Source organism: Scyliorhinus torazame, chromosome 2 (assembly GCF_047496885.1).
Source record: "Scyliorhinus torazame isolate Kashiwa2021f chromosome 2, sScyTor2.1, whole genome shotgun sequence".
In the NCBI taxonomy this organism is placed as follows: Eukaryota; Metazoa; Chordata; class Chondrichthyes; order Carcharhiniformes; family Scyliorhinidae; genus Scyliorhinus; species Scyliorhinus torazame.
Window position 1 is genome coordinate 2,830,404 of NC_092708.1, and position 27,964 is coordinate 2,858,367.

The 27,964-nt window shown below is 47.6% G+C and overlaps 1 protein-coding gene across 2 annotated transcripts in view; it reads right to left on the minus strand.

Annotated features, from left to right (window-relative positions):
* Positions 1–27,964, minus strand: part of retreg2 (reticulophagy regulator family member 2) — a 112,338-nt gene that overhangs the window by 17,879 nt on the left and 66,495 nt on the right. For both annotated transcript variants that reach the window (XM_072468432.1, XM_072468424.1), the window contains one exon: positions 6,700–6,791. In XM_072468432.1, the coding sequence (XP_072324533.1) occupies positions 6,700–6,791 (92 nt within the window). The remainder of the gene's footprint in view (positions 1–6,699; positions 6,792–27,964) is intronic.

Here is a 27,964-nt window from a genome sequence, read left to right on the forward strand (position 1 = left end):
ATCTGCACACTGATGAGCAATCCCCGGAAACAATAAGTAACATTTTGGACACAAAGCAAAGCCAGACTCCCCGGCGCCAGCAGGAGGCAACACAAAGGAGGTGAACGAGCACCTCAAGACCGCCCATCAATCAGGGAACCGCTCCAGTATTGGAGAAATCGAACCAAGCGATTGGGACAAAGTCCAATCACTTGGGACCTGGTACAGTGTTCGCCCCGAAAGGCGGGAAGCTCCTGGGGACTATAAGAGTTAAGCCCCAAGTTCAAATCGCTCTCTCTTCACCTCTTCGTCCTGCCCGGGTCACCCAGCAACACGAACCAACATTGACCGTGACCAGTGCAGTGACCGCCGAACAAAGTCTTAATTCAACGCTCGCTATGAGATAGGCGCTCCTAGCTACCAATCCGTACCAACTTCGAATCCCGCAGACTCAAAACCCGAACGAAAGGCCATTTGTTCCCCTGACCTGGTGGGCCAGTCCGAAGTATAGGCCTGTTAGTTGTAGAAGTAGCTTAGACGTAGAATTTGTGCATGAGTAGCGATTACTGTGTATGATAAATGTGCTTTGATTTGAATCTTACTAATCGGGTTATTGATCATTACTCGGACTTGAACCTCGTGGCGGTATCATAAAGATACCTGGCGACTCAAGAGCAAAGGTAATAAAACAGAGCAATTGAACCAAGGAGAAAGTTAGCAACAAATTCCAGGGATGGCGGGATTGTCATACGAGGAGAGATTGACTCGGTTGGGATTGTTCTTGCTGGAGTTCAGAAGAATGAAGGGGGATCTCATAGAGACTATAAAATTCTAACAGGACGAGACAGGGTAGATGCAGGGAAGATGTTACCAAAGATGGGTGTGTCCAGAACCAGGGGTCACAGTCTGAGGATTCAGGGCAAACCATTTCGGACAGAGATAAGGAGACATTTCTTCACACAGAGTGGTGAGCCTGTGGAATTCATTACCACAGGAAGTAGTTGATGCTAAAACTTTGGTGACACTCCCCGAGCTGCTGTCGCTGCCACTTCCTCCCAGGCGGCACTGGCTGCCCTGTGGCTGACCCTCTGAGATCCTCGGGGGAACAGGGCATCCTGCCTGGCCTCTACCCGTCCAACAATCTGCCTAGGTCAGCATCCCTGAATCGAGGGGCTGGTTCCTCGGTGACATGGCTGTGGGCGGAGGGGGTTGCTGTACAGGAGCGGTTAAAGCAATGCTCAACATTGTTAACAGGGGGCTAGCGATGGCGGTCCCGACCAATCAACCAGCGGGTCCACCATTTGCGGCGTGAAGCCGCGGGGCCTCGTTAAGTTGACCAATTGACGTTTTATGGCGGTGACGGCCTCGCCGCTCTGAGTGTCGGGAAGTTCGCGGCAGTTCCCGCTCACTATCCCACTTGGAAACCTTTTGGTTAAAATCGGCCCCTAGAATTGCATCTCCTCCCATTGGCTTTGTCACTAATTGGTTTAAATATTTTTCTGGACACACTGCACAATTTTCTCCCTCAGTTCCCTATTCTGGTTTGAATTCCAGTTGATTTGGAATAGTTAACTTCTCTTACTATTACTGCTATCTTGCTCTTACAGGCAGAAATGTGCGTGCTCTTCTATCTCCCTCTCACTATTTAGGGGTCTGTAGTGCACACACAGTAGTGTGACTGACGCTTGTTTGTTGACCCGTTTAGTATATCTTCTGTTCTCACAACCGGAAATGATTTTTTCTTTAATTTAAAGTACCCAATTCATTTTTTTCTCCCCAATTAAGGGGCAATTTACCGTGCACATTTCTTTAGGTTGTGGACAGTGATCCGGGGCCGGGATCGAACCCGGGTCCTTGGCAGTGTGGGGCAGCAGTGCTAACCACTGTGCCGCCTGGGTCCTCGCCGCAGTGAGGCAGCAGTGCTAACCACCTTGCCGTCCGGGTCCTCGCCGCCGTGAGGCAGCAGTGCTAACCACTGTGCCGCCTGGGTCCTCGCCGCAGTGAGGCAGCAGTGCTAACCACCTTGCCGTCCGGGTCCTCGCCGCCGTGAGGCAGCAGTGCTAACCACTGTGCCGCCTGGGTCCTCGCCGCAGTGAGGCAGCAGTGCTAACCACTGTGCCGTCCGGGTCCTCGACGCAGTGAGACAGCAGTGCTAACCACTGTGCCGCCCGGGTCCTTGCCGCAGTGAGGCAGCAGTGCTAACCACTGTGCTGCCTGGGTCCTCGACGCAGTGAGGCAGCAGTGCTAACCACTGTGCCGCCCGGGTCCTCGCCGCAGTGAGGCAGCAGTGCTAACCACTGTGCCGTCCGGGTCCTGGCCGCTGTGAGGCAGCAGTGCTAACCACTGTGCCACCCGAATCCTCGCCGCTGTGAGGCAGCAGTGCTAACCACTGTGCCGACCGGGTCCTCACCGCTGTGAGGCAGCAGTGCTAACCACTGTGCTGTCCGGGTCCTCACCGCTGTGAGGCAGCAGTGCTAACCACTGTGCTGCCCGGGTCCTCGCCGCTGTGAGGCAGCAGTGCTAACCACTGTGCCGTCTGGGTCCTCGACGCAGTGAGACAGCAGTGCTAACCACCGTGCCGCTCTTGGAATAGATTATTTAACCACTTACGGGCGGCACGGTAGCACAGTGGTTAGCACAGTTGTTTCACAGCGCCAGGGTCCAAGGTTCAATTCCCGACTTGGGTCACTGTCTGTGTGGAGTCTGCACGTTCTCCCCGTGTCTGCGTGGGTTTCCTCCGGGTGCTCCGGTTCCTCCCACAGTCCAAAGACGTGCAGGTTAGGTGGATTGACCCCCCCAAAGAGCACTAACAAATCTCCCCCCCAGGATATTTGTGCCCCTCAGGTTCAGATGTAGACCATCCTGTCTGTAGAGGTCCCACCTTCCCCAGAAAGAGCCCCAGTTATCCAGAAATCTGAATCCCTCCCGCCTGCACCATCCCTGTAGACTTGTGGACTCAGCTCCACTTTCCGGCCCGAACACCATAACCCTTAATCCCTTTATTCTTCAAAAAACTATCTTCATCTTAAAAACATTTAATGAAGGAGCCTCAACTGCTTCACTGGGTAAGGAATTCCATAGATTCACAACTCTTTGGGTGAAGAAGTTCCTCCTAAACGCAGTCCTAAATCTACTTCCCCTTATTTTGAGGCTATGCCCCCTAGTTCTGCTTTCACACGCCAGTGGAAACAACCTGCCCGCATCTATCCTATCATTTTATATGTTTCTATAAGATCCCCCCTCATCCTTCTAAATTCCAACGAGTACAGTCCCAGTCTACTCAACCTCTCCTCGTAACCAACCCTTTCAACTCTGGGATTAACCTAGTGAATCTCCTCTGCACACCCTCCAGTGCCAGTACGTCCTTTCTCAAGTAAGGAGACCAAAACTGAACACAATACTCCAGGTGTGGCCTTACTAACACCTTATACAATTGCAGCATAATTCCCTAGTCTTAAACTCCATCCCTCTAGCAATGAAGGACAAAATTCCATTCGCCTTCTTAATCACCTGTTGCATCTGTAAACCAACTTTTTGCGACTCATGCACTAGCACACCCAGATCTCTCTGCACAGCAGCATGTTTTAATATTTTATTTAAATAATAATCCCTTTTGCTGTTATTCCTACAAAAATTGATAACCTCACATTTGTCAACATTGTATTCCATCTGCCAGACCCTAGCCCATTCACTTAGCCTATCCAAATCCCTTTGCAGACTTCCAGTATCCTCTGCACTTTTTGCTTTACCACTCATCTTAATGTCGTCTGCAAACTTGGACACATTGCCCTTGGTCCCCAACTCCAAATCATCTATGTAAATTGTGAACAATTGTGAGCCCAACACTGATCCCTGAGGGACACCACTAGCTACTGATTGCCAACCAGAGAAACACCCATTAATCCCCACTCTTTGCTTTCTATTAATTAACCAATCCTCTATCCATGCTACTACTTTCCCCTTAATGCCATGCATCTTTATCTTATGCAGTAACCTTTTGTGTGGCACCTTGTCAAAGACTTTCTGGAAATCCAGATATACCACATCCATTGGCTCCCCGTTATCTACCGCTCTGGTAATGTCCTCAAAAAATTCCACTAAATTAGTTAGGCTCGATCTGCCCTTTATGAACCCATGCTGCGTCTGCCCAATGGGACAATTTCCATCCAGATGCCTCGCTATTTTTTCCTTGATAGTAGATTCCAGCATCTTCCCTATTACCGAAGTTAAGCTCACTGGCCTATAATTACCCGCTTTCTGCCTACCTCCTTTTTTAAACAGTGGTGTCACGTTTGCTAATTTCCAATCCGCCGGGACCACCCCAGAGTCTAGTGAATTTTGATAAATTATCACTGGTGCGTTTACAATTTCCCTAGCCATCTCTTTTAACACTCTGGGATGCATTCCATCAGGGCCAGGAGACTTGTCTACCTTTAGTCCCATTAGCTTGCCCATCACTACCTCCTTGGTGATATCAATCCTCTCAAGGTCCTCACCTGTCATAGCCTCATTTCCATCAGTCACTGGCATGTTATTTGTGTCATCCACTGTGAAGACCGACCCAAAAAACCTGTTCAGTTCCTCAGCCATTTCCTCATCTCCCATTATTAAATCTCCCTTCTCATCCTCTAAAGGACCAATATTTACCTTAGCCACTCTTTGAAGAAACTTTTACTATCTATTTTTATATTCTGAGCAAGTTTACTCTCATAATCTATCTTACTCTTCTTTATAGCTTTTTTAGTAGCTTTCTGTTGCCCCCTAAAGATTTCCCAGTCCTCTAGTCTCCCACTAATCTTTGCCACTTTGTATGCTTTTTCCTTCAATTTGATACAGATTGCGTACAGTTCTGGTCACCGCATTATAGGAAGGACGTGGAGGCTTTGGAGCGGGTGCAGAGGAGATTTACCAGGATGTTGCCTGGTATGGAGGGAAAATCTTATGAGGAAAGGCTGATGGACTTGAGGTTGTTTTCGTTGGAGAGAAGAAGGTTAAGAGGAGACTTAATAGAGGCATACAAAATGATCAGGGGGTTGGATAGGGTGGACAGTGAGAGCCTTCTCCCGCGGATGGAAATGGCTAGCACGAGGGGACATAACTTTAAACTGAGGGGTAATAGATATAGGACAGAGGTAGGTTCTTTACGCAAAGAGTAGTGAGGCCGTGGAATGCCCTACCTGCTACAGTGGTGAACTCGCCAACATTGAGGGCATTTAAAAATTTATTGGATAAACATATGGATGATAATGGCATAGTGTAGGTTGGATGGCTTTTGTTTCGGTGCAACATCGTGGGCCGGTACTGCGCTGTATCGTTCTATGTTCTATGATACTCTCCCTTACTCCCTTCAATAGCCACGGTCGATTTTCCCTCTTTCTACCATCCTTCCTTTTTGATGATATAAACTTTTGCTGAGCACTGTGAAAAATCGCTTGGAAGGTTCTCCACTGTTTCACCACAAAGTCTTTGCTCCCAGTCTACCTTAGCCAGCTCTCCTGTCATCCCATTGTAATCTCCTTTGTTTGAGCACAAAACACTCGTGCTTGATTTTACCTTCTCACCCTCCATCTGTATTTTAAATTCCACCATATTGTGATCGCTCCTTCCGAGAGGATCCTTAACTATGAGATCCTGGATCAATCCTGTCTCATTACACAGGACCAGACCTAGGACCGCTTGTTCCCTCGTAGGTTCCATTACATACTGTTCTAGGAAACTATCGCGGATACATTCTATAAACTCCTCCTCAAGGCTGCCTTGACCGACCTGGTTAAACTAATCGACATGTAGATTAAAATCCCCCATGATAACTGCTGTACCATTTCTACATGCATCAGTTATTTATTTGTTTATTGCCTGCCCCACCATAATGTTACTATTTGGTGGCCTATAGATTACTCCTATCAGTGACTTTTTCGCCTTGCTATTCCTGATTTCCACCCAAATGGATTCAACCTTATCCTCCATAGCACCGATGTCGGCCCTTACTATTGCCCGGATGTCATCCTTAAATAACAGAGCTACACCACCTCCCTTACTATCCACTCTGTCCTTCCGAATAGTTTGATACCCTTGGATGTTTAACTCCCAGTCATGACCATCCTTTAACCATGTTTCAGCCACTAAATCATAGTCACTCACGATGGTCATTCAGCGTGGCCAATGCACCTATCCTGCACATCTTTTGGGTTGTGGGGGTGAAACCCACACAGACATGGCGAGAATGTGCAAACTCCACACGGTCAGTGACCCAGGGCCGGGATTCGAACCCAGGTCCTCAGCGCCGTGAGGCAGCAATGCTAACCACTGTGCCACCGTGCTGCCCACTCTGTTTTGAATCTTAACACCTCGCTCAGTAACGTCTCCCAAGTTATATTTCCTCTTAACTTTAATCTTAAAGACTTCCCTCAACCTTTTACAGTTTTAAATACCTCTATCAGGTCACACATCCGTCTTCCTTCTTCTGGGACAAACAGCCCAAGCCTGTTCAACCTTTCATGATGGGTATAACTCATCAGTTCTGATGTCATTCCAGTAAAACCTTCTCCAGTGCCTCCAAATCTTTTCTATAATCTAGAGACTGGAATTTTTGCAAATTTAGTGGGGCATAGACATTGACCTGGCACAGAGCAGGACTCTTAGAGAACTTGGGCACATTAATCAGACCTTGTAAGAAGCAAGTTAAGACAATTGCCAGGTTGGGTGTGGCGACTCCAGTACCTTTGAATTAAAGGACGAAAGCTCGGCCTCGCTCTCGCTTTCGGTCTCTGCTGTTGGCTCATCACAGCTTTCCAATTTCACCATCGCTTTCTCTGAAAAACAAAAAAGCAATCTCCCAGAAACAGAATCCATGCAGACTGAAATAAGAGGGGATGGATGATTCTAACAGGGACAGACACAGACCAAACTGGAGAGGTGATGAAAGAAATGAATGAAGGATGTAGAATAATCATGGGCTGTAACTGCCTCTAAATTACAGGTTAGCTGGAGGTAATGGAGAGTGGAGGGGGACTGGAACGGTTAGTGTCTGCAGCATTTCTTTCTCATAGCTTCTTTGAAAGAGAGGGAACAGAAAGCTATAGGCCAGTTGGTCGAGCATCTGGCATTGAGTAAAAGTTGGAATCCATTCTTAAAGGAGGTGGTAGCATTTTTAGGTTGTCATTTTCAGAGTGACAGACTGTAACTAGTGGAGTACCACAGGGATCAGTGCTGGAGCCTCAACTATTTACAATCTACATTAAAGATCTGGATGAGGGAGGCAGCAGCGTGGCGCAGTGGGTTAGCACTGCAGCCTCACGGTAGCCAGGTACGATCCCGGCCCTGGGTCACTGTCCGTGTGGAGTTTGTAGATTCCCCGTGTCTGCGCGGGTTTCACCCCCACAAGTGAAAGATGTGCAGATTGGCCACGCTAAATTGCCCCTTAATTGGAAATAAATAAATAAATTGGGTACTCTAAATTTAAAAAAAAGATCTGGATGAAGAGAGACTGTATTCTGGCCAGATGTGCAGCTGATACAGGTAAGCAAGTTGTGAGGAGGATAAAGAGAGTCTTCAGAGGGATATGGATGGGCGAAGTGTATGGGCAGAAATTGGGCAGATGGCAAATAATGTGGGTAAATCTCATGTTTACTTTGGCAGAAATAATGAAAAATAAAAATATTAAAATCGAGAAAGACTGCTGCAGTACAAAGGGATTTGGGCATCTTTGAACACGAATCACAGAAAGTTAGCATGCAGGCACAGCCGCTTGTTGGAGCTCCACTTATCCAGGCAAGTGGAGAGTATTTCATCACACTCCTGACCTGTGCCTTATGGACAGGCTTTGCGGAGGGATCAGGAGCTGAGTTAGTTGCCATAGGATTCCTAGCATCTGACCTGCTCTGGTAGCCACAGTATTAATATTCATAGAATTTACAGTGCAGAAGGAGGCCATTTGGCCCATCGAGTCTGCACCGGCTCTTGGAAAGAGCACCCTACCCAAGGTCAACACCTCCACCCTATCCCCATAACCCAGTAACCCCACCCAACACTAAGGGCAATTTTGGACACGAAGGGCAATTTAGCATGGCCAATCCACCTAACCTGCACATCTTTGGACTGTGGGAGGAAACCGGAGCACCCGGAGGAAACCCACGCACACACGGCGAGGATGTGCAGACTCCGCACAGACAGTGACCCAAGCCGGAATCGAACCTGGGACCCTGGAGCTGTGAAGCATTTGTGCTAACCACTATGCTACCGTGCTGCCCATATGGCTAGCCCAGTTCAGTTTGTGATCAATGATAACCCCCAGGAAGTTGATAGTGGGGGATTCAGCGATGGTAATGCCATTGAATGTCAAGGGGCAATGGTTAGATCCTCTCTTGTAGGAGATGGTCATTGCCTGGTACTTTTGTGGCGCCAATGTAACTTGCCACTTGTCAGCCCAAGCCTGGATATTGTCCAGGGCTTGCTGCATTCGGACAGGGACTGATTCAGTATCTCAGGAGTCGCGAATGGTGCTGAACATTTTGCAGACATCCGCAAACACCCCCACTTCTGACCTTATGACGGAAGGGAGGTCATTGATGAAGCAGCTGAAGATGGTTGGGGCCGAGGACACTATCCTGAGGAACTCCTGCAGTGATGTCCTGGAGCTGAGATGATTGACCTCCAACCACCACAACCACCTTCCTTTGTGCCGGGTATGACTCCAACCAGCAGAGAGTTTTCCCCTGATTCCCATTGACTCCAGTTTAGCTCGGGCTCCTTGATGCCAGACCTGGTTAAATGCTGCCTTGCTGTCGAGGGCAGTCACTCTCACCTCACCTCTGGCATTCAGCGCTTTTGTCCGTGTTTGAACCAAGGCTGTAATGAGGTCAGGAGCTGGGTGACCCTGGCGGAACTCAAACTGAGCGTCCGTGAGCAGGTTATTGCTGAGTAAGTCCTGCTTGAGAGCACTGTCAATGACTCCTTCCATCCCTTTGCTGATGATGGAGAGTAGACTGATAGGCGGTAATTGACTGGGTTGGATTTGTCCTGTTTCTGGTTTACAGGACACACCTGGGGAATTTTGCACATTGCCGGGTAGATGCTTGTACTGGAACAAAGGAATGTGGCAAGTTCTGGAGCACAAATCTTCAGTCCTATTGCTGGGATATTGTCAGGGCCCAGAGCCTTTGCAGTATCCAGTGCCTTCAGCTGTTTCTTGATATCACGTGGAGTGAACTGAGTCACCCTGGTGGAACCCCACCTGAGTGCCAGTGAGTTTGTTGTTAAGTGCTGCCAGATAGCACTGTCGATGACCCCTTCCATCACTTTACCCGATGATGGAGAGTGGACTGATGCGTTAATAATTGGCCAGGTCGGATTGTATACAGGACACACCAGGGCCATTTCTTGATACCATGTAGAGCGAATCGAATTGGCTGAAGAACAGCACCTGTGATGTTGGCACCTTGGGAGGAGATGGATTATCCACTTGGCTGAAGATTGTTCCGAATGCTTCAGCCTTATTTTTTACACATATGTGCTGGGCTCCTCCATCATTGAGGATGGGGATATTTGTGGAGCCTCCTCCCCCCCAGTGAGTTGTTTAATTGAGAACCACCATTCACGGCTGGATGGGGAAGGACTGCAGAGCTTAGATCTGGTCCATTGGTGGTGGTATCACGGAGCTCTGTCTATTACTTGCTGTTTATGTTGTTGGGCACACAAGTAGTCCTGTGTGGCAGCTCATTTTTCAATATGCGTGCTGTTGCTCCCAGCGTGCTCTCCTGCTCTCTTCATTGAACCAGGGTTGGGCCCCTGGCTTGTTGGTAATGGTAGAGAGGGGTATATGCCGGGCCACAGAGGCAGATTGTGGTCCAGTGCAATTAAGCTGCTGATGGCCCAAAGTGCCTTGTGGAGCCAGTCTGGATCTGTTAAGCACGGTGGTAATGCCGCACAACACAACAGAGGGTATCCTCAATGTGAAGATGTCTCCACAAGGGTTAATCTGTGACCACTAACTTAGAACTGTCATGTACAGATACATCTGCGGCAGGCAGGTTGGTTTCCTTTCCCATGGTTAACCTGATGCGATGAGACATCACATGGCCCAGAGTCGATAAGTAGAACTCCCAGGGCAACTCCTTGCTGACTGTATGCCACTCTGCCACCACCTCTGCTGGGTCTGTCCTGCTGCTGGGTCAGGACATACCCAGCGATGGTGATGTGGTGGACGGGACATACCCAGCGATGGTGATGTGGTGGACGGGACATGATCTGTTAGGTACAATTCCATAAATATGACTGTGTCAGGCTGTTGCTTGACCAGTGTACGAAACAGTTCTCCAAATTTTGGCACATGTTAGTAAGGAGGACTTTGCAGGGTTGACAGGGTTAGTGCTGTCGTTTCCAGTGCCTCGGTCGATAGTTGAACAGGTCGGGTCCATGCACTGGGGTTTAGAAAATTGATAGGTGATCATATTGTAAGATACAAGTTCCTGAGGGGTTTGATGGGATCGATGGAGAGAATGTTCCCTCAAGTTGTGGAATTCAGAAACAGGAATACAGCTTCAGTATAAGAGGATTCTTTTTAGGGCGGTGATGGAGAGAAGTCTCTTCTTTTAGATGGAATTCTTTGGCATTCTCTTCCCCAGGGAGCAGTGGGAATAGGTCATTGAATATATTCAACAATGAGACAGATTTTTGATCTATAAGGGAACCAAAGCTCTGGGAGACAGACCGGAAATGGGAGATCAGGTCACTAACCAGCCATGACCTTAATGAATGGCAGAGCAGGCGCAATCTCTGCTCCCATCTCTGTTCCGTATGTTAATTCCTTAAGTACCCAAAAATCTGTCTGGAATATACCCATATATTCATGAATCTCTGGGGTAGCGAATTCTAAAGATTCATAATCCTCAGAATCAAAAATTCTCATCTCCATCTTAAACACCTGATTTTCAGACTGAGACTCCATCATCTACATTCTCTACACAGAAGGTGCATTTTTCAACATATGTGGAATGCCCCTGAATTTCATTTCAAATCAATCACTTCTCGTTCTTCCTTTTTAAAAAATAAATTTAGAGTATCCAATTCATTTTTTCCAATTAAGGGGCAATTTAGCGTGGCCAATCCACCTACCCTGCACATCTTTTGGGTTGTGGGGGCGAAACCCACACAGACACGGGGAGAATGTGCAAACTCCACACGGACAGTGACCCAGAGCCGGCATCGAACCTGGGACCTCGGCGCTGTGAGGCAGCAGTGCTAACCACTTGCGTCACCTTGCTGCGCCCTCGTTCTTCTTAACTCCAAGGAATATGGAACCTTTCCTCACGGGACCATCCCAGGAATCAATCTTGGTAAGGAGACCAAAATTGTACAGTACTAAGGCAGCACAGTTGCACATGCGGCTAGCACTGTGGCTTCACAGCTCCAGGGTCCCAGGTTCGATTCTCTGCTGGGTCACTGTGCGGAGTCTGCACGTTCTCCCCGTGTGTGCGTGGGTTTCCTCCGGGTGCTCCGGTTTCCTCCCACAGTCCAAAGATGTGCAGGTTAGGTGGATTGGCCATGATCAATTACCCTTAGTGTCCAAAAAGGTTAGGAGGGGTTATTGGGTTATGGGGACAGGGTGGAAGGAAAGGATCAAGTGGGTCGGTGCAGACTCGATGGGCCAAATGGCCTCCTTCTGCACTGTATGTTCTATGTTCTAAGTACTCCAGATGTGGCCTCATATGCCTTCCTTATGAAATGAAAATCGCTTATTGTCACAAGTAGGTTTCAAATGAAGTTACTGTGAAACATTACGGCGCCTGTTTGGGGAATGCTGGTACACAGGGAGCTTTAAAGTACAAAGACACTGATAGAGTGTCAGAGGGCAAATCTGTGGAAGATGTATTTCAATGCAGGGAACTATGAGTTCATCCATTTTAAACCAATAACAGAAAATGAGTATGATTTGTGCAAAGCTCAGAACATCTGAGGTGGAAAGAGTTTTGGGTCGATGTACACAAATCACTGAAGTGTAATTATCAGGTACGAAAATAATCAAAATTACCAATGGAATATTAACCTGTTCAACTAGAGGGCGAGAATATAAAAGAGGTTTTGCTACAACTATTCAAAGGATGTATTAATCGAGGAAGAAGTGCATCCCAGACTCTCCAGAATATTACCAGAACTCTGAGGGTCAGATTAAGAAGAGAGATTGCAAAAACTAGATTTAAACCGCCTTGCAAACACAGGTGCGCTATCCCTGATCACTTCCTCACCTCATCCACCATACACAATCCCCCTTCTCCTTCAGTATCCATCCCTGGAAAACAGTCACTGACATCAGGGTTAGGGTTTCTCTCACCCTAACTACACTTTCAAATCCCCAACTCACTGGCCTTTGACCCTCCGTTTACAACATTTCTGCAGCTACTGATTTGCTCAAACTCACACATCTCCACCATTGATACCCTCAATCCAATAAAACCATTAATCTCTCACCATGGACATTCCCCTGGTACAGCCCTCATCAATGCTACCTTGCGTCCAAGAGGTGCAGACTTGAACGGTGGACAACCGTCTCGCCATCACCACCATATGCCACTGGACCATTTAAACCACGGCTATGCCCAGCGCTGGCAATCCAGCCCCGCTCACTATACTGGGTGCATCCTGGAATGCTCACTATACTGGGAGTATCCTGGAATGCTCACTACACTGGGATCATTATGGAATGCTCACTATCCTGGGAGCATCCTGGAATGCTCACTATACTGGGAGCAACCTGGAATGCTCACTATACTGGGTGCATCCTGGAATGCTCACTATACTGGGAGCATCCTGGAATGCTCACTATACTGGGTGCATCCTGGAATGTTCACTATACTGGGATTATGGAATGCTCACTATACTGGGAGCATCCTGGAATGCTCACTATACTGGGTGCATCCTGGAATGCTCACTATACTGGGATCATCCTGGAATGCTCACTATACTGGGAGCATCCTGGAATGCTCACTATACTGGGATCATCCTGGAATGCTCACTATACTGGGAGCATCCTGGAATGCTCACTATACTGGGAGCATCCTGGAATGCTCACTATACTGGGATCATTATGGAATGCTCACTATACTGGGAGCATCCTGGAATGCTCACTATACTGGGATCATTATGGAATGCTCACTATACTGGGAGCATCCTGGAATGCTCACTATACTGGGATCATTATGGAATGCTCACTATACTAGGAGCGTCCAGGAATGCTCACTATACTGGGATCATCCTGGATTGCTCACTATACTGGGAGCATCCTGGAATGCTCACTATACTGGGAGCGTCCAGGAATGCTCACTATACTGGGAGCATCCTGGATTGCTCACTATACTGGGAGCATCCTGGAATGCTCACTATACTGGGATCATCCTGGAATGCTCACTATACTGGGAGCGTCCAGGAATGCTCATTCCATTGGGAGCGTCCAGGAATGCTCACTACACTGGGAGCTTCCTGGATTGCTCACTATACTGGGATCATCCTGGAATGCTCACTATAGTGGGATCATCCTGGAATGCTCACTATACTGGGATCATCCTGAAATGCTCACTATACTGGGATCATATACTGGGATCATCCTGGAATGCTCACTATACTGGGATAATCCTGGAATGCTCACCATACTGGGATCATCCTGGAATGCTCACCATACTGGGATCATCCTGGAATGCTCACCATACTGGGAGCATCCTGGAATGCTCACTATACTGGGATCATTATGGAATGCTCACTATACTGGGATCATCCTGGAATGCTCACTATACTGGGAGCATCCTGGAATGCTCACTATACTGGGAGCATCCTGGAATGCTCACTATACTGGGATCATTATGGAATGCTCACTGGGAGCATCCTGGAATGCTCACTATACTGGGATCATTATGGAATGCTCACTATACTGGGAGCATCCTGGAATGCTCACTAGACTGGGATCATTATGGAATGCTCACTATACTAGGAGCGTCCAGGAATGCGCACTATACTGGGATCATCCTGGATTGCTCACTATACTGGGAGCGTCCAGGAATGCTCACTATACTGGGAGCATCCTGGATTGCTCACTATACTGGGATCATCCTGGATTGCTCACTATACTGGGAGCATCCTGGAATGCTCACTACACTGGGATCATCCTGGATTGCTCACTATACTGGGATCATCCTGGAATGCTCACTATACTGGGATCATCCTGGAATGCTCACTATACTGGGATCATATACTGGGATCATCCTGGAATGCTCACTATACTGGGAGCATCCTGGAATGCTCACTATACTGGGAACATCCCGGAATGCTCACTATACTGGGATCATCCTGGAATGCTCACTATACTGGGATCATCCTGGATTGCTCACTATACTGGGAGCATCCTGGAATGCTCACTACACTGGGAGCATCCAGGAATGCTCACTATGCTGGGAGCATCCTGGAATGCTCACTATGCTGGGAGCATCCTGGAATGCTCACTATACTGGGATCATCCTGGAATGCTCACTATACTGGGATCATCCTGGATTGCTCACTATACTGGGATCATCCTGGAATGCTCACTATACTGGGATCATCCTGAAATGCTCACTATACTGGGATCATATACTGGGATCATCCTGGAATGCTCACTATACTGGGAGCATCCTGGAATGCTCACTATACTGGGAACATCCCGGAATGCTCACTATACTGGGATCATCCTGGAATGCTCACTATACTGGGATCATCCTGGATTGCTCACTATACTGGGAGCATCCTGGAATGCTCACTACACTGGGAGCATCCAGGAATGCTCACTATGCTGGGAGCATCCTGGAATGCTCACTATACTGGGATCATCCTGGAATGCTCACTATGCTGGGAGCATCCTGGAATGCTCACTATACTGGGATCATCCTGGAATGCTCACTATACTGGGAACATCCCGGAATGCTCACTATACTGGGAGCATCCTGGAATGCTCACTATACTGGGAGCATCCTGGAATGCTCACTATACTGGGATCATTACGGAATGCTCACTATACTGGGAGCATCCTGGAATGCTCACTATACTGGGATCATCCTGGAATGCTCACTATACTGGGAGCATCTGGATTGCTCACTATACTGGGTGCATCCTTGAATGCTCACTATACTGGGAGCATCCTGGATTGCTCACTATACGGGGAGCATCCTGGAATGCTCACTATACTGGGAGCACCCTGGAATGCTCACTATCCTGGGAGCATCCTGGAATGCTCACTATACTGGGATCATCATGGAATGCTCACTATCCTGGGAGCACCCTGGAATGCTCACTATACTGGGATCATCCTGGAATGCTCACTATACTGGGATCATCCTGGAATGCTCACTATACTGGGATCATTATGGAATGCTCACTATTCTGGGATCATTATGGAATGCTCACTATACTGGGAGCGTCCTGGAGTGCTCACTATACTGGGATCATCCTGGAATGCTCACTATACTGGGATCATCCTGGAATGCTCACTATACTGGGATCATCCTGGAATGCACACTACACTGGGAGCATCCTGGAATGCTCACTATACTGGCCGACCATGCTGCCCGACTAAACTACAATCTTCTACACTTCCTGGGTCCGTATCCCTCTATTCCCATCCTATTCATGTATTTGTCAAGATGCCTCTTAAATGTCACTATCGTCCCTCACTATACTGGGAGCATCCTGGAATGCTCACTATACTGGGATCATCCTGGAATGCTCACTATACTGGGAGCATCTGGATTGCTCACTATACTGGGTGCATCCTTGAATGCTCACTATACTGGGAGCATCCTGGATTGCTCACTATACGGGGAGCATCCTGGAATGCTCACTATACTGGGAGCACCCTGGAATGCTCACTATCCTGGGAGCATCCTGGAATGCTCACTATACTGGGATCATCATGGAATGCTCACTATCCTGGGAGCACCCTGGAATGCTCACTATACTGGGATCATCCTGGAATGCTCACTATACTGGGATCATCCTGGAATGCTCACTATACTGGGATCATTATGGAATGCTCACTATTCTGGGATCATTATGGAATGCTCACTATACTGGGAGCGTCCTGGAGTGCTCACTATACTGGGATCATCCTGGAATGCTCACTATACTGGGATCATCCTGGAATGCTCACTATACTGGGATCATCCTGGAATGCACACTACACTGGGAGCATCCTGGAATGCTCACTATACTGGCCGACCATGCTGCCCGACTAAACTACAATCTTCTACACTTCCTGGGTCCGTATCCCTCTATTCCCATCCTATTCATGTATTTGTCAAGATGCCTCTTAAATGTCACTATCGTCCCTGCTTCCACCACCTCCTCCGGTAGCGAGTTCCAGGCACCCACTACCCTCTGTGTAAAAAACTTGCCTCGTACATCTCCTCTAAACCTTGCCCCTCTCACCTTAAACCTATGCCCCCTAGTAATTGACCCCTCAACCCTGGGGAAAAGCCTCTGACTATCCACTCTGTCTATGCCCCTCATAATTTTGTAGACCTCTATCAGGTCTCCCCTCAACCTCCTTCGTTCCAGTGAGAACGAACCGAGTTTATTCAACCGCTCCTCATAGCTAATGCCCTCCATACCAGGCAACATTCTGGTAAATCTCTTCTGCACCCTCTCTAAAGCCTCCACATCCTTCTGGTAGTGTGGCGACCAGAATTGAACACTATACTCCAAGTGTGGCCTAACTAAGGTTCTATACAGCTGCAACATGACTTGCCAATTCTTATACTCAATGCCCTGGCCAATGAAGGCAAGCATGCCGTATGCCTTCTTGACTACCTTCTCCACCTGTGTTGCCCCTTTCAATGACCTGTGGACCTGTACTCCTAGATCTCTTTGACTTTCAATACTCTTGAGGGTTCTACCATTCACTGTATATTCCCTACCTGCATTAGACCTTCCAAAATGCATTACCTCACATTTGTCCGGATTAAACTCCATCTACCATCTCTCCGCCCAAGTCTCCAAACAATCAAAATCCTGCTGTATCCTCCGACAGTCCTCATCGCTATCCGCAATTCCACCAACCTTTGTGTCGTCTGCAAACTTACTAATCAGACCAGTTACTTTTTCCTCCAAATCATTTATATATACTACAAAGAGCAAAAGCCCCAGCACTGATCCCTGTGGAACACCACTGGTCACAGCCCTCCAATGAGAAAAGCATCCTTCCATTGCTACTCTCTGCCTTCTATGGCCTAGCCAGTTCTGTATCCACCTTGCCAGCTCACCCCTGATCCCGTGTGACTTCACCTTTTGTACTAGTCTACCATGAGGGACCTTGTCAAAGGCCTTACTGAAGTCCATATAGACAACATCCACTGCCCTACCTGCATCAATCATCTTAGTGACCTCCTCGAAAAACTCTATCAAGTTAGTGAGACACGACCTCCCCTTCACAAAACCGTGCTGCCTCTCACTAATACGTCCATTTGCTTCCAAATGGGAGTAGATCCTGTCTCGAAGAATTCTCTCCAGTAATTTCCCTACCACTGAAGTAAGGCTCACCGGCCTGTAGTTCTCGGGATTATCCTTGCTACCCTTCTTAAACAGAGGAACAACATTGGCTATTCTCCAGTCCTCCGGGACATCCCCTGAAGACAGCGAGGATCCAAAGATTTCTGTCAATGCCCCAGCAATTTCCTCTCCAGCCTCCTTCAGTATTCTGGGGTAGATCCCATCAGGCCCTGGGGACTTATCTACCTTAATATTTTTTAAGACACCCAACACCTCGTCTTTTTGGATCACAATGTGACCTAGGCTATCTACACCCCCTTCTCCAGACTCAACATCTACCAATTCCTTCTCTTTCGTGAATACTGATGCAAAGTATTCATTTAGTAACTCGCCCATTTCCTCTGGCTCCACACAGAGATTCCCTTGCCTATCCTTCAGTGGGCCAACCCTTTCCCTGGCTACCCGCTTGCTTTTTATGTACGGGTAAAAAGCCTTGGGATTTTCCTTAACCCTATTTGCCAATGACTTTTCGTGACCCCTTCTAGCCCTCCTGACTCCTTGCTTAAGCTCCTTCCTACTTTCCTTATATTCCACGCAGGCTTCGTCTGTTTCCAGCCTTTTAGCCCTGACAAATGCCTCCTTTTTCTTTTTGACGAGGCCTACAATATCACTCGTCATCCAAGGTTCCCGAAAATTGCCGTATTTATCCTTCTTCCTCACAGGAACATGCCGGTCCTGTATTCCTTTCAACTGCCACTTGAAAGCCTCCCACATGTCAGATGTTGATTTGCCCTCAAACATCCGCCCCCAATCTATGTTCTTCAGTTCCCGCCTAATATTGTTATAATTAGCCTTCCCCCAATTTAGCACATTCATCCTAGGACCACTCTTATCCTTGTCCACCAGTACTTTAAAACTTACTGAATTGTGGTCACTGTTACCGAAATGCTCCCCTACTGAAACATCTACCACCTGGCCGGGCTCATTCCCCAGTACCAGGTCCAGTACCGCCCCTTCCCTAGTTGGACTGTCTACATATTGTTTTAAGAAGCCCTCCTGGATGCTCCTTCCAAACTCCGCCCCGTCTAAGCCCCTGGCACTAAGTGAGTCCCAGTCAATATTGGGGAAGTTGAAGTCTCCCATCACCACAACCCTGTTGTTTTTACTCTTTTCCAAAATCTGTCTACCTATCTGCTCCTCTATCTCCCGCTGGCTGTTTGGAGGCCTGTAGTATACCCCCAACATTGTGACTGCACCCTTCTTATTCCTGATCTCTACCCATATAGCCTCACTGCCCTCTGAGGTGTCCTCTCGCAGTACAGCTATGATATTCTCCCAAACCAGTAGCGCAACTCCGCCTCCCCTTTTACATCCCCCTCTATCCCACCTGAAACATCTAAATCCTGGAACGTTTAGCTGCCAATCCTGCCCTTCCCTCAACCAGGTCTCTGTAATGGCAACAACATCATAGTTCCAAGTACTACTCCAAGCTCTAAGTTCATCTGCCTTACCCGTCATACTTCTTGCATTAAAACATATGCACTTCAGGCCACCAGACCCGCTGTGTTCAGCAACTTCTCCCTGTCTGCTCTGCCTCAGAGCCACACTGTCCCTATTCCCTAGTTCTCGCTCAATGCTCTCACCTTCTGACCTATTGCTCCCGTGCCCACCCCCCTGCCATACTAGTTTAAACCCTTCCGTGTGACACTAGCAAACCTCGCGGCCAGGATATTTATGCCTCTCCGGTTTAGATGCAACCCGTCCTTCTTATACAGGTCACACCTGCCCCGGAAGAGCTCCCAGTGGTCCAGGTAATGGAAACCCTCCCTCCTACACCAGCTGTTTAGCCACGTGTTTAGCTGCTCTATCTTCCTATTTCTAGCCTCACTGGCACGTGGCACAGGGAGTAATCCCGAGATTACAACCATCGAGGTCCTGTCTTTTAACTTTCTGCCTAGCTCCCTGAACTCCTGCTGCAGGACCTCATGCCCCTTCCTGCCTATGTCGTTAGTACCAATATGTACAACGACCTCTGCCTGTTTGCCCTCCCCCTTCAGGATGCCCTCTACCCGTTCGGAGACATCCTGGACCCTGGCACCAGGGAGGCAACATACCATCCTGGAGTTTCTTTCACGTCCACAGAAGCGCCTATCTGTGCCCCTAACTATAGAGTCCCCTATTACTATTATTCTTCTGCGCTTTGACCCTCCCTTCTGAACATCAGAGCCAGCCGTGGTGCCACTGCTCTGGCTGCTGCTGTTTTCCCCTGATAGGCTATCCCCCCCGACAGTATCCAAAGGGGTATATCTGGTCGAGAAGGGGACAACCACAGGGGATTCCTGCACTGACTGCCTGCCCTTTCTGGTGGTCACCCATTTCTCTGCCTGCACCTTGGGTGTGACCACATTTACATAACTGCGATCTATGACGCTTTCCGCCACCTGCATGCTCCTAAGTGCATCCAATTGCTGCTCCAATCGAACCATGCGGTCTGTGAGGAGCTCCAGTTGGGTGCACTTTCTGCAGATGAAGCCATCCGGGACGCTGGAAGCCTCCCGGACCTGCCACATCTCACAGTCAGAGCACAGCACCCCTCTAACTGACATTGCGTCAATTAATTAAAATTAAAAAAAATTTTTTTTTTTTTTTTTTTTTTGAATATTTTATTAAAATTTCAAAGTTACTGTTAACTATCTGTTTCCTAGCACTAGATTTCTGATAGAAATGCGAAAGCTAAATATAGTACTCTCCGATCTCTGGCTTAGATATCCTCTAAATTATAATTAAGTAATTATGTTTAATTAGTTACCAATGCTTAATTTTTTATATTGTGTAGATTCCCAACCAGCCACTCAGGCCACAGCCTTTCTGTGATGTCACTTCAGTTTCCCCCGACACACACAATTTGAAAAAGGTATAAAAGTAAAAGTGAGTAAAAATCACTTACTTACCTTCTTAGTGTTAATAATAAAATATGGTACTTACCTCACACCAATTGGCTTTATTATTAGGTTAGAGGAAATGCTCACTATACTGGGGTCATCCTGGAATGCTCACTATACTGGGATCATCCTGGAATACTCACTATACTGGGATCATTATGGAATGCTCACTATACTGGGAGCATCCTGGAATGCTCACTATACTGGGAGCATCCTGACTGGGAGCATCCTGGAATACTCACTATAGTGGGAACATCCTGGAATGCTCACGATACTGGGATCATTATGGATTGCTCACTATAATGGGACCATCATGAAATGCTCACTATACTGGGAGCATCTTGGAATGCTCACTATACTGGGAGCATCTTGGAATGCTCACTATACTGGGAGCATCTTGGAATGCTCACTATACTGGGAGCATCCTGACTGGGAGCATCCTGGAATGCTCACTATACTGGGAGCATCCTGGAATGCTCACCATACTGGGAGCATCTTGGAATGCTCACTATACTGGGAGCATCCTGGAATGCTCACTATACTGGGAGCATCCTGGGATCATTATGGAATGCTCACTATACTGGGAGCATCCTGACTGGGATCATTATGGATTGCTCACTATACTGGGATCGTCCTGGAATGCTCACTATACTGGGAGCGTCCCGGAATGCTCACTATACTGGGAGCGTCCCGGAATGCTCACTATACTGGGAGCGTCCCGGAATGCTCACTATACTGGGAGCGTCCCGGAATGCTCACTATACTGGGAGCGTCCCGGAATGCTCACTATACTGGGAGCGTCCCGGAATGCTCACTATACTGGGAGCGTCCCGGAATGCTCACTATACTGGGAGCGTCCCGGAATGCTCACTATACTGGGAGCGTCCCGGAATGCTCACTATACTGGGAGCGTCCCGGAATGCTCACTATACTGGGAGCGTCCCGGAATGCTCACTATACTGGGAGCGTCCCGGAATGCTCACTATACTGGGATCATCCTGGAATGCTCACTATACTGGGAGCATCCCGGAATGCTCACTATACTGGGATCATCCTGGAATGCTCACTATACTGGGAGCATCCTGGAATGCAAAGATAACCCCGGCTTCTTCTCTACTGCAAACCATCTTTTTAAACGTTGCATCCATGACCCTACCATCCTCACCTCCAATAATAATTGCAAGGAGCTCATGGAATTCTTTGTCAACAAGATCAGGACCATCCAATCAGCTGCTCTGCCATGTCCCTGCTTTCCACCAGCCACCTGGCCAAAACTCGTCTAATGATCCCCCTGGCCAGGCCTCACATTCTCTCCAGTTTCCCGCTCATTTCCCCACAATCCCTCTCTGAGCTGACCTTGTCCACGAGACGTCCCTGTTTCTTTGATCCTCCTCCAACTAAACTGAGCACCAAACCCCCCCCCCCCCCCCCGCTAGCAGAATCTCTTTGAGCGTTTCCTTCTCTCCTTTCAACCACTGCCATCAGCCTCTCCTCAAAAAACATCCCTTGACCCCACCATCTTTACAAACTCCCACCCCATCGCCAAACCCCTTTCATCTTCAAGCACCGCGTGTTCCCTTCTAGCCCAAATGTGCTCCTCTACTCCTGGCCCCTTATACATCCTCAATCCGGATTTTGCTCCACTATTGGTGGTCGTACCTTCAGCTGCCAAGGCCGCAAGCTCTGGAATGCCCTCCCTAAACCTCCTCGCCTCTCAATCTCACTTTCCTCCTTGAAGACACTCTTTTGGTCACCTAACCTAATACCTCCTATGTGGCTCGATGTCTGTTTGTTTTATATTGTTCGCGTGAAGTGCCTTAGGTCATTTTATTATGTTAAAGGCACAATATAAATATAAATGTTGTTGTTGCATTCCCAAGAATATGGAACATCAAGGGTGATGTGATTGAGATTTTTAGGATTTGAAAGGAATCGATTGGGTAGACAAAGAGAAAAGGTTTATGATTAATTTTCCTAACACCAATGCAAAATGCTGTGCATTAATAAAGCACCTTCAGCGTAGTGATATGTCTCAACATGTGGATTGCAGCAGGGTTCTGGCTCCTGCTCTGTATCCATTGGTAAAGACAGCTCAATATTGTGGGACAGGACAGTCCAGAATGTTTACCTGCAGCAGGAGCAAGGGATGGAGACCCAGGCCATTACACAATTATTCCAAACATTTACATTGAAGTCATGTGCTGTCTGTGTGCAATGGGGTGGATGCTCCAGGAGAGGGTGCAGTTCTAGTACTCGTCAATGAGTGCAGTGTAGTTACAAAAGTGATTCTAGCTATGCGACCAGTGGAGTGAGAGCAGTTGCTTCAGACAGAGCTCAGCACATCATCGCCGGCATCCAGACACAAGCACCTTCAGACATTTGGAATAGGAGATGACGATGCAGTCCCTCCAGCCTGCTTCAACGCTCAAAGATCCTGCTGATTAATTCCACCTCCCTGGCATTGTTCCATAACCGTCAATACCCTTACCCAAAAATTATTCATCAATTTCAGCACCTGCAGCCTCAAAAAACGTTTCGGGGAGAGAATTCCCACTCCCCGACATTAACCCCAAATGCCTACGTCTGCACCTTTGTTCTGAGCTTGTGAGAACACGACTTATAATAGACCATTCAGCCCCTTGAGCTTGCCCCCCCCACCCCACCCCATAACCCTTCACTACCTCGTACATCAAAACTCTGACGCAGTCCTGAATGTATTTAATATCTTCGCCTCCCTTGCTCTCTGGGGTAGGGAACCTTCTTTGAACTGCGCGTCTCCAATACATCCACCACCACAAAGCACTGACTGTGGTCTTGCCAATACCCTGCACTCTGATAGCCCCCTTATATAATCACTCCCCCTTGCAATAAAAGTCAACATTCCATTTTCATACTTACTGTACCTACACACTAACTTGTGATTCATTTACCAGGACACCCAGATTCCTCTGTACTGCAACCTCTCTCCTGTTAAGTAATATTCTGCTTTACTATTCTTCCTGCCACAATGGACATCCTCATTTTCGCACGTGCCAAATTTTTGCCACCTCACATAACTAATCTTTGCAGACTCCTTACACTTTGCTTTCATACCTATCTTGGTATCATCAAATCTATAATACAGTCAACCTCTTCATCCCAGCCACTGACAGATTGGAAAGAGTGGAGGCCCCAGCACTGATCCCTGTGACACTCCATTGTTACAGTTTACAGAGTGTAGATCCCAGCACTGATCCCTGTGACACTTCACTGTTACAGTTTACAGAGTGTAGATCCCAGCACTGATCCCTGTGACACTCCATTGTTACAGTTTACAGAGTGTAGATCCCAGCACTGATCCCTGTGACACTTCACTGTTACAGTTTACAGAGTGTAGATCCCAGCACTGATCCCTGTGACACTCCATTGTTATAGTTTACAGAGTGTAGATCCCAGCACTGATCCCTGTGACACTTCACTGTTACAGTTTACAGAGTGTAGATCCCAGCACTGATCCCTGTAACACTTCACTGTTACAGTTTACAGAGTGTAGATCCCAGCACTGATCCCTGTAACACTTCACTGTTACAGTTTACAGAGTGTAGATCCCAGCACTGATCCCTGTAACACTTCACTGTTACAGTTTACAGAGTGTAGATCCCAGCACTGATCCCTGTAACACTTCACTGTTACAGTTTACAGAGTGTAGATCCCAGCACTGATCCCTGTAACACTTCACTGTTACAGTTTACAGAGTGTAGATCCCAGCACTGATCCCTGTGACACTTCACTGTTACAGTTTACAGAGTGTAGATCCCAGCACTGATCCCTGTGACACTTCACTGTTACAGTTTACAGAGTGTAGATCCCAGCACTGATCCCTGTGACACTCCATTGTTACAGTTTACAGAGTGTAGATCCCAGCACTGATCCCTGTGACACTTCACTGTTACAGTTTACAGAGTGTAGATCCCAGCACTGATCCCTGTGACACTCCATTGTTACAGTTTACAGAGTGTAGATCCCAGCACTGATCCCTGTGACACTTCACTGTTACAGTTTACAGAGTGTAGATCCCAGCACTGATCCCTGTGACACTCCATTGTTATAGTTTACAGAGTGTAGATCCCAGCACTGATCCCTGTGACACTCCATTGTTACAGTTTACAGAGTGTAGATCCCAGCACTGATCCCTGTGACACTCCATTGTTATAGTTTACAGAGTGTAGATCCCAGCACTGATCCCTGTGACACTTCACTGTTATAGTTTACAGAGTGTAGATCCCAGCACTGATCCCTGTGACACTTCACTGTTACAGTTTACAGAGTGTAGATCCCAGCACTGATCCCTGTGACACTTCACTGTTATAGTTTACAGAGTGTAGATCCCAGCACTGATCCCTGTGACACTCCATTGTTACAGTTTACAGAGTGTAGATCCCAGCACTGATCCCTGTGACACTTCACTGTTACAGTTTACAGAGTGTAGATCCCAGCACTGATCCCTGTAACACTCCATTGTTACAGTTTACAGAGTGTAGATCCCAGCACTGATCCCTGCGACACTTCATTGTTACAGTTTACAGAGTGGAGGCCCCAGCACTGATCCCTGTGACACTTCACTGTTACAGTTTACAGAGTGTAGATCCCAGCACTGATCCCTGTGACACTTCACTGTTACAGTTTACAGAGTGTAGATCCCAGCACTGATCCCTGTGACACTTCATTGTTACAGTTTACAGAGTGGAGGCCCCAGCACTGATCCCTGTGACACTTCACTGTTACAGTTTACAGAGTGTAGATCCCAGCACTGATCCCTGTGACACTTCACTGTTACAGTTTACAGAGTGCAGATCCCAGCACTGATCCCTGTGACACTTCATTGTTACAGTTTACAGAGTGGAGGCCCCAGCACTGATCCCTGTGACACTTCACTGTTACAGTTTACAGAGTGTAGATCCCAGCACTGATCCCTGTGACACTTCACTGTTACAGTTTACAGAGTGTAGATCCCAGCACTGATCCCTGTAACACTTCACTGTTACAGTTTACAGAGTGTAGATCCCAGCACTGATCCCTGTGACACTTCACTGTTATAGTTTACAGAGTGTAGATCCCAGCACTGATCCCTGTGACACTTCACTGTTACAGTTTACAGAGTGTAGATCCCAGCACTGATCCCTGTGACACTTCACTGTTATAGTTTACAGAGTGTAGATCCCAGCACTGATCCCTGTGACACTCCATTGTTACAGTTTACAGAGTGTAGATCCCAGCACTGATCCCTGTGACACTTCACTGTTACAGTTTACAGAGTGTAGATCCCAGCACTGATCCCTGTAACACTTCATTGTTACAGTTTACAGAGTGTAGATCCCAGCACTGATCCCTGTGACACTTCACTGTTACAGTTTACAGAGTGGAGGCCCCAGCACTGATCCCTGTGACACTCCATTGTTACAGTTTACAGAGTGTAGATCCCAGCACTGATCCCTGTGACACTTCGCTGTTACAGTTTACAGAGTGTAGATCCCAGCACTGATCCCTGTGACACTTCACTGTTACAGTTTACAGAGTGTAGATCCCAGCACTGATCCCTGTGACACTCCATTGTTACAGTTTACAGAGTGTAGATCCCAGCACTGATCCCTGTGACACTTCACTGTTACAGTTTACAGAGTGTAGATCCCAGCACTGATCCCTGTGACACTTCACTGTTACAGTTTACAGAGTGTAGATCCCAGCACTGATCCCTGTGACACTCCATTGTTACAGTTTACAGAGTGTAGATCCCAGCACTGATCCCTGTGACACTTCACTGTTACAGTTTACAGAGTGTAGATCCCAGCACTGATCCCTGTGACACTCCATTGTTACAGTTTACAGTGTAGATCCCAGCACTGATCCCTGTGACACTCCATTGTTACAGTTTACAGAGTGTAGATCCCAGCACTGATCCCTGTGACACTCCATTGTTACAGTTTACAGAGTGTAGATCCCAGCACTGATCCCTGTGACACTTCACTGTTACAGTTTACAGAGTGTAGATCCCAGCACTGATCCCTGTGACACTCCATTGTTACAGTTTACAGAGTGTAGATCCCAGCACTGATCCCTGTGACACTTCACTGTTACAGTTTACAGAGTGTAGATCCCAGCACTGATCCCTGTGACACTTCACTGTTATAGTTTACAGAGTGTAGATCCCAGCACTGATCCCTGTGACACTCCATTGTTACAGTTTACAGAGTGTAGATCCCAGCACTGATCCCTGTGACACTCCATTGTTACAGTTTACAGAGTGTAGATCCCAGCACTGATCCCTGTGACACTTCACTGTTCCAGTTTACAGAGTGTAGATCCCAGCACTGATCCCTGTGACACTTCACTGTTACAGTTTACAGAGTGGAGGCCCCAGCACTGATCCCTGTGACACTTCACTGTTACAGTTTACAGAGTGTAGATCCCAGCACTGATCCCTGTGACACTCCATTGTTACAGTTTACAGAGTGTAGATCCCAGCACTGATCCCTGTGACACTTCACTGTTACAGTTTACAGAGTGTAGATCCCAGCACTGATCCCTGTGACACTCCATTGTTACAGTTTACAGAGTGTAGATCCCAGCACTGATCCCTGTGACACTTCACTGTTATAGTTTACAGAGTGTAGATCCCAGCACTGATCCCTGTGACACTTCACTGTTACAGTTTACAGAGTGTAGATCCCAGCACTGATCCCTGTGACACTTCACTGTTACAGTTTACAGAGTGTAGATCCCAGCACTGATCCCTGTGACACTTCACTGTAATAGTTTACAGAGTGTAGATCCCAGCACTGATCCCTGTGACACTCCATTGTTACAGTTTACAGAGTGTAGATCCCAGCACTGATCCCTGTGACACTTCACTGTTACAGTTTACAGAGTGTAGATCCCAGCACTGATCCCTGTAACACTTCATTGTTACAGTTTACAGAGTGTAGATCCCAGCACTGATCCCTGTGACACTTCACTGTTACAGTTTACAGAGTGGAGGCCCCAGCACTGATCCCTGTGACACTCCATTGTTACAGTTTACAGAGTGTAGATCCCAGCACTGATCCCTGTGACACTTCGCTGTTACAGTTTACAGAGTGTAGATCCCAGCACTGATCCCTGTGACACTTCACTGTTACAGTTTACAGAGTGTAGATCCCAGCACTGATCCCTGTGACACTCCATTGTTACAGTTTACAGAGTGTAGATCCCAGCACTGATCCCTGTGACACTTCACTGTTACAGTTTACAGAGTGTAGATCCCAGCACTGATCCCTGTGACACTTCACTGTTACAGTTTACAGAGTGTAGATCCCAGCACTGATCCCTGTGACACTCCATTGTTACAGTTTACAGAGTGTAGATCCCAGCACTGATCCCTGTGACACTTCACTGTTACAGTTTACAGAGTGTAGATCCCAGCACTGATCCCTGTGACACTCCATTGTTACAGTTTACAGTGTAGATCCCAGCACTGATCCCTGTGACACTCCATTGTTACAGTTTACAGAGTGTAGATCCCAGCA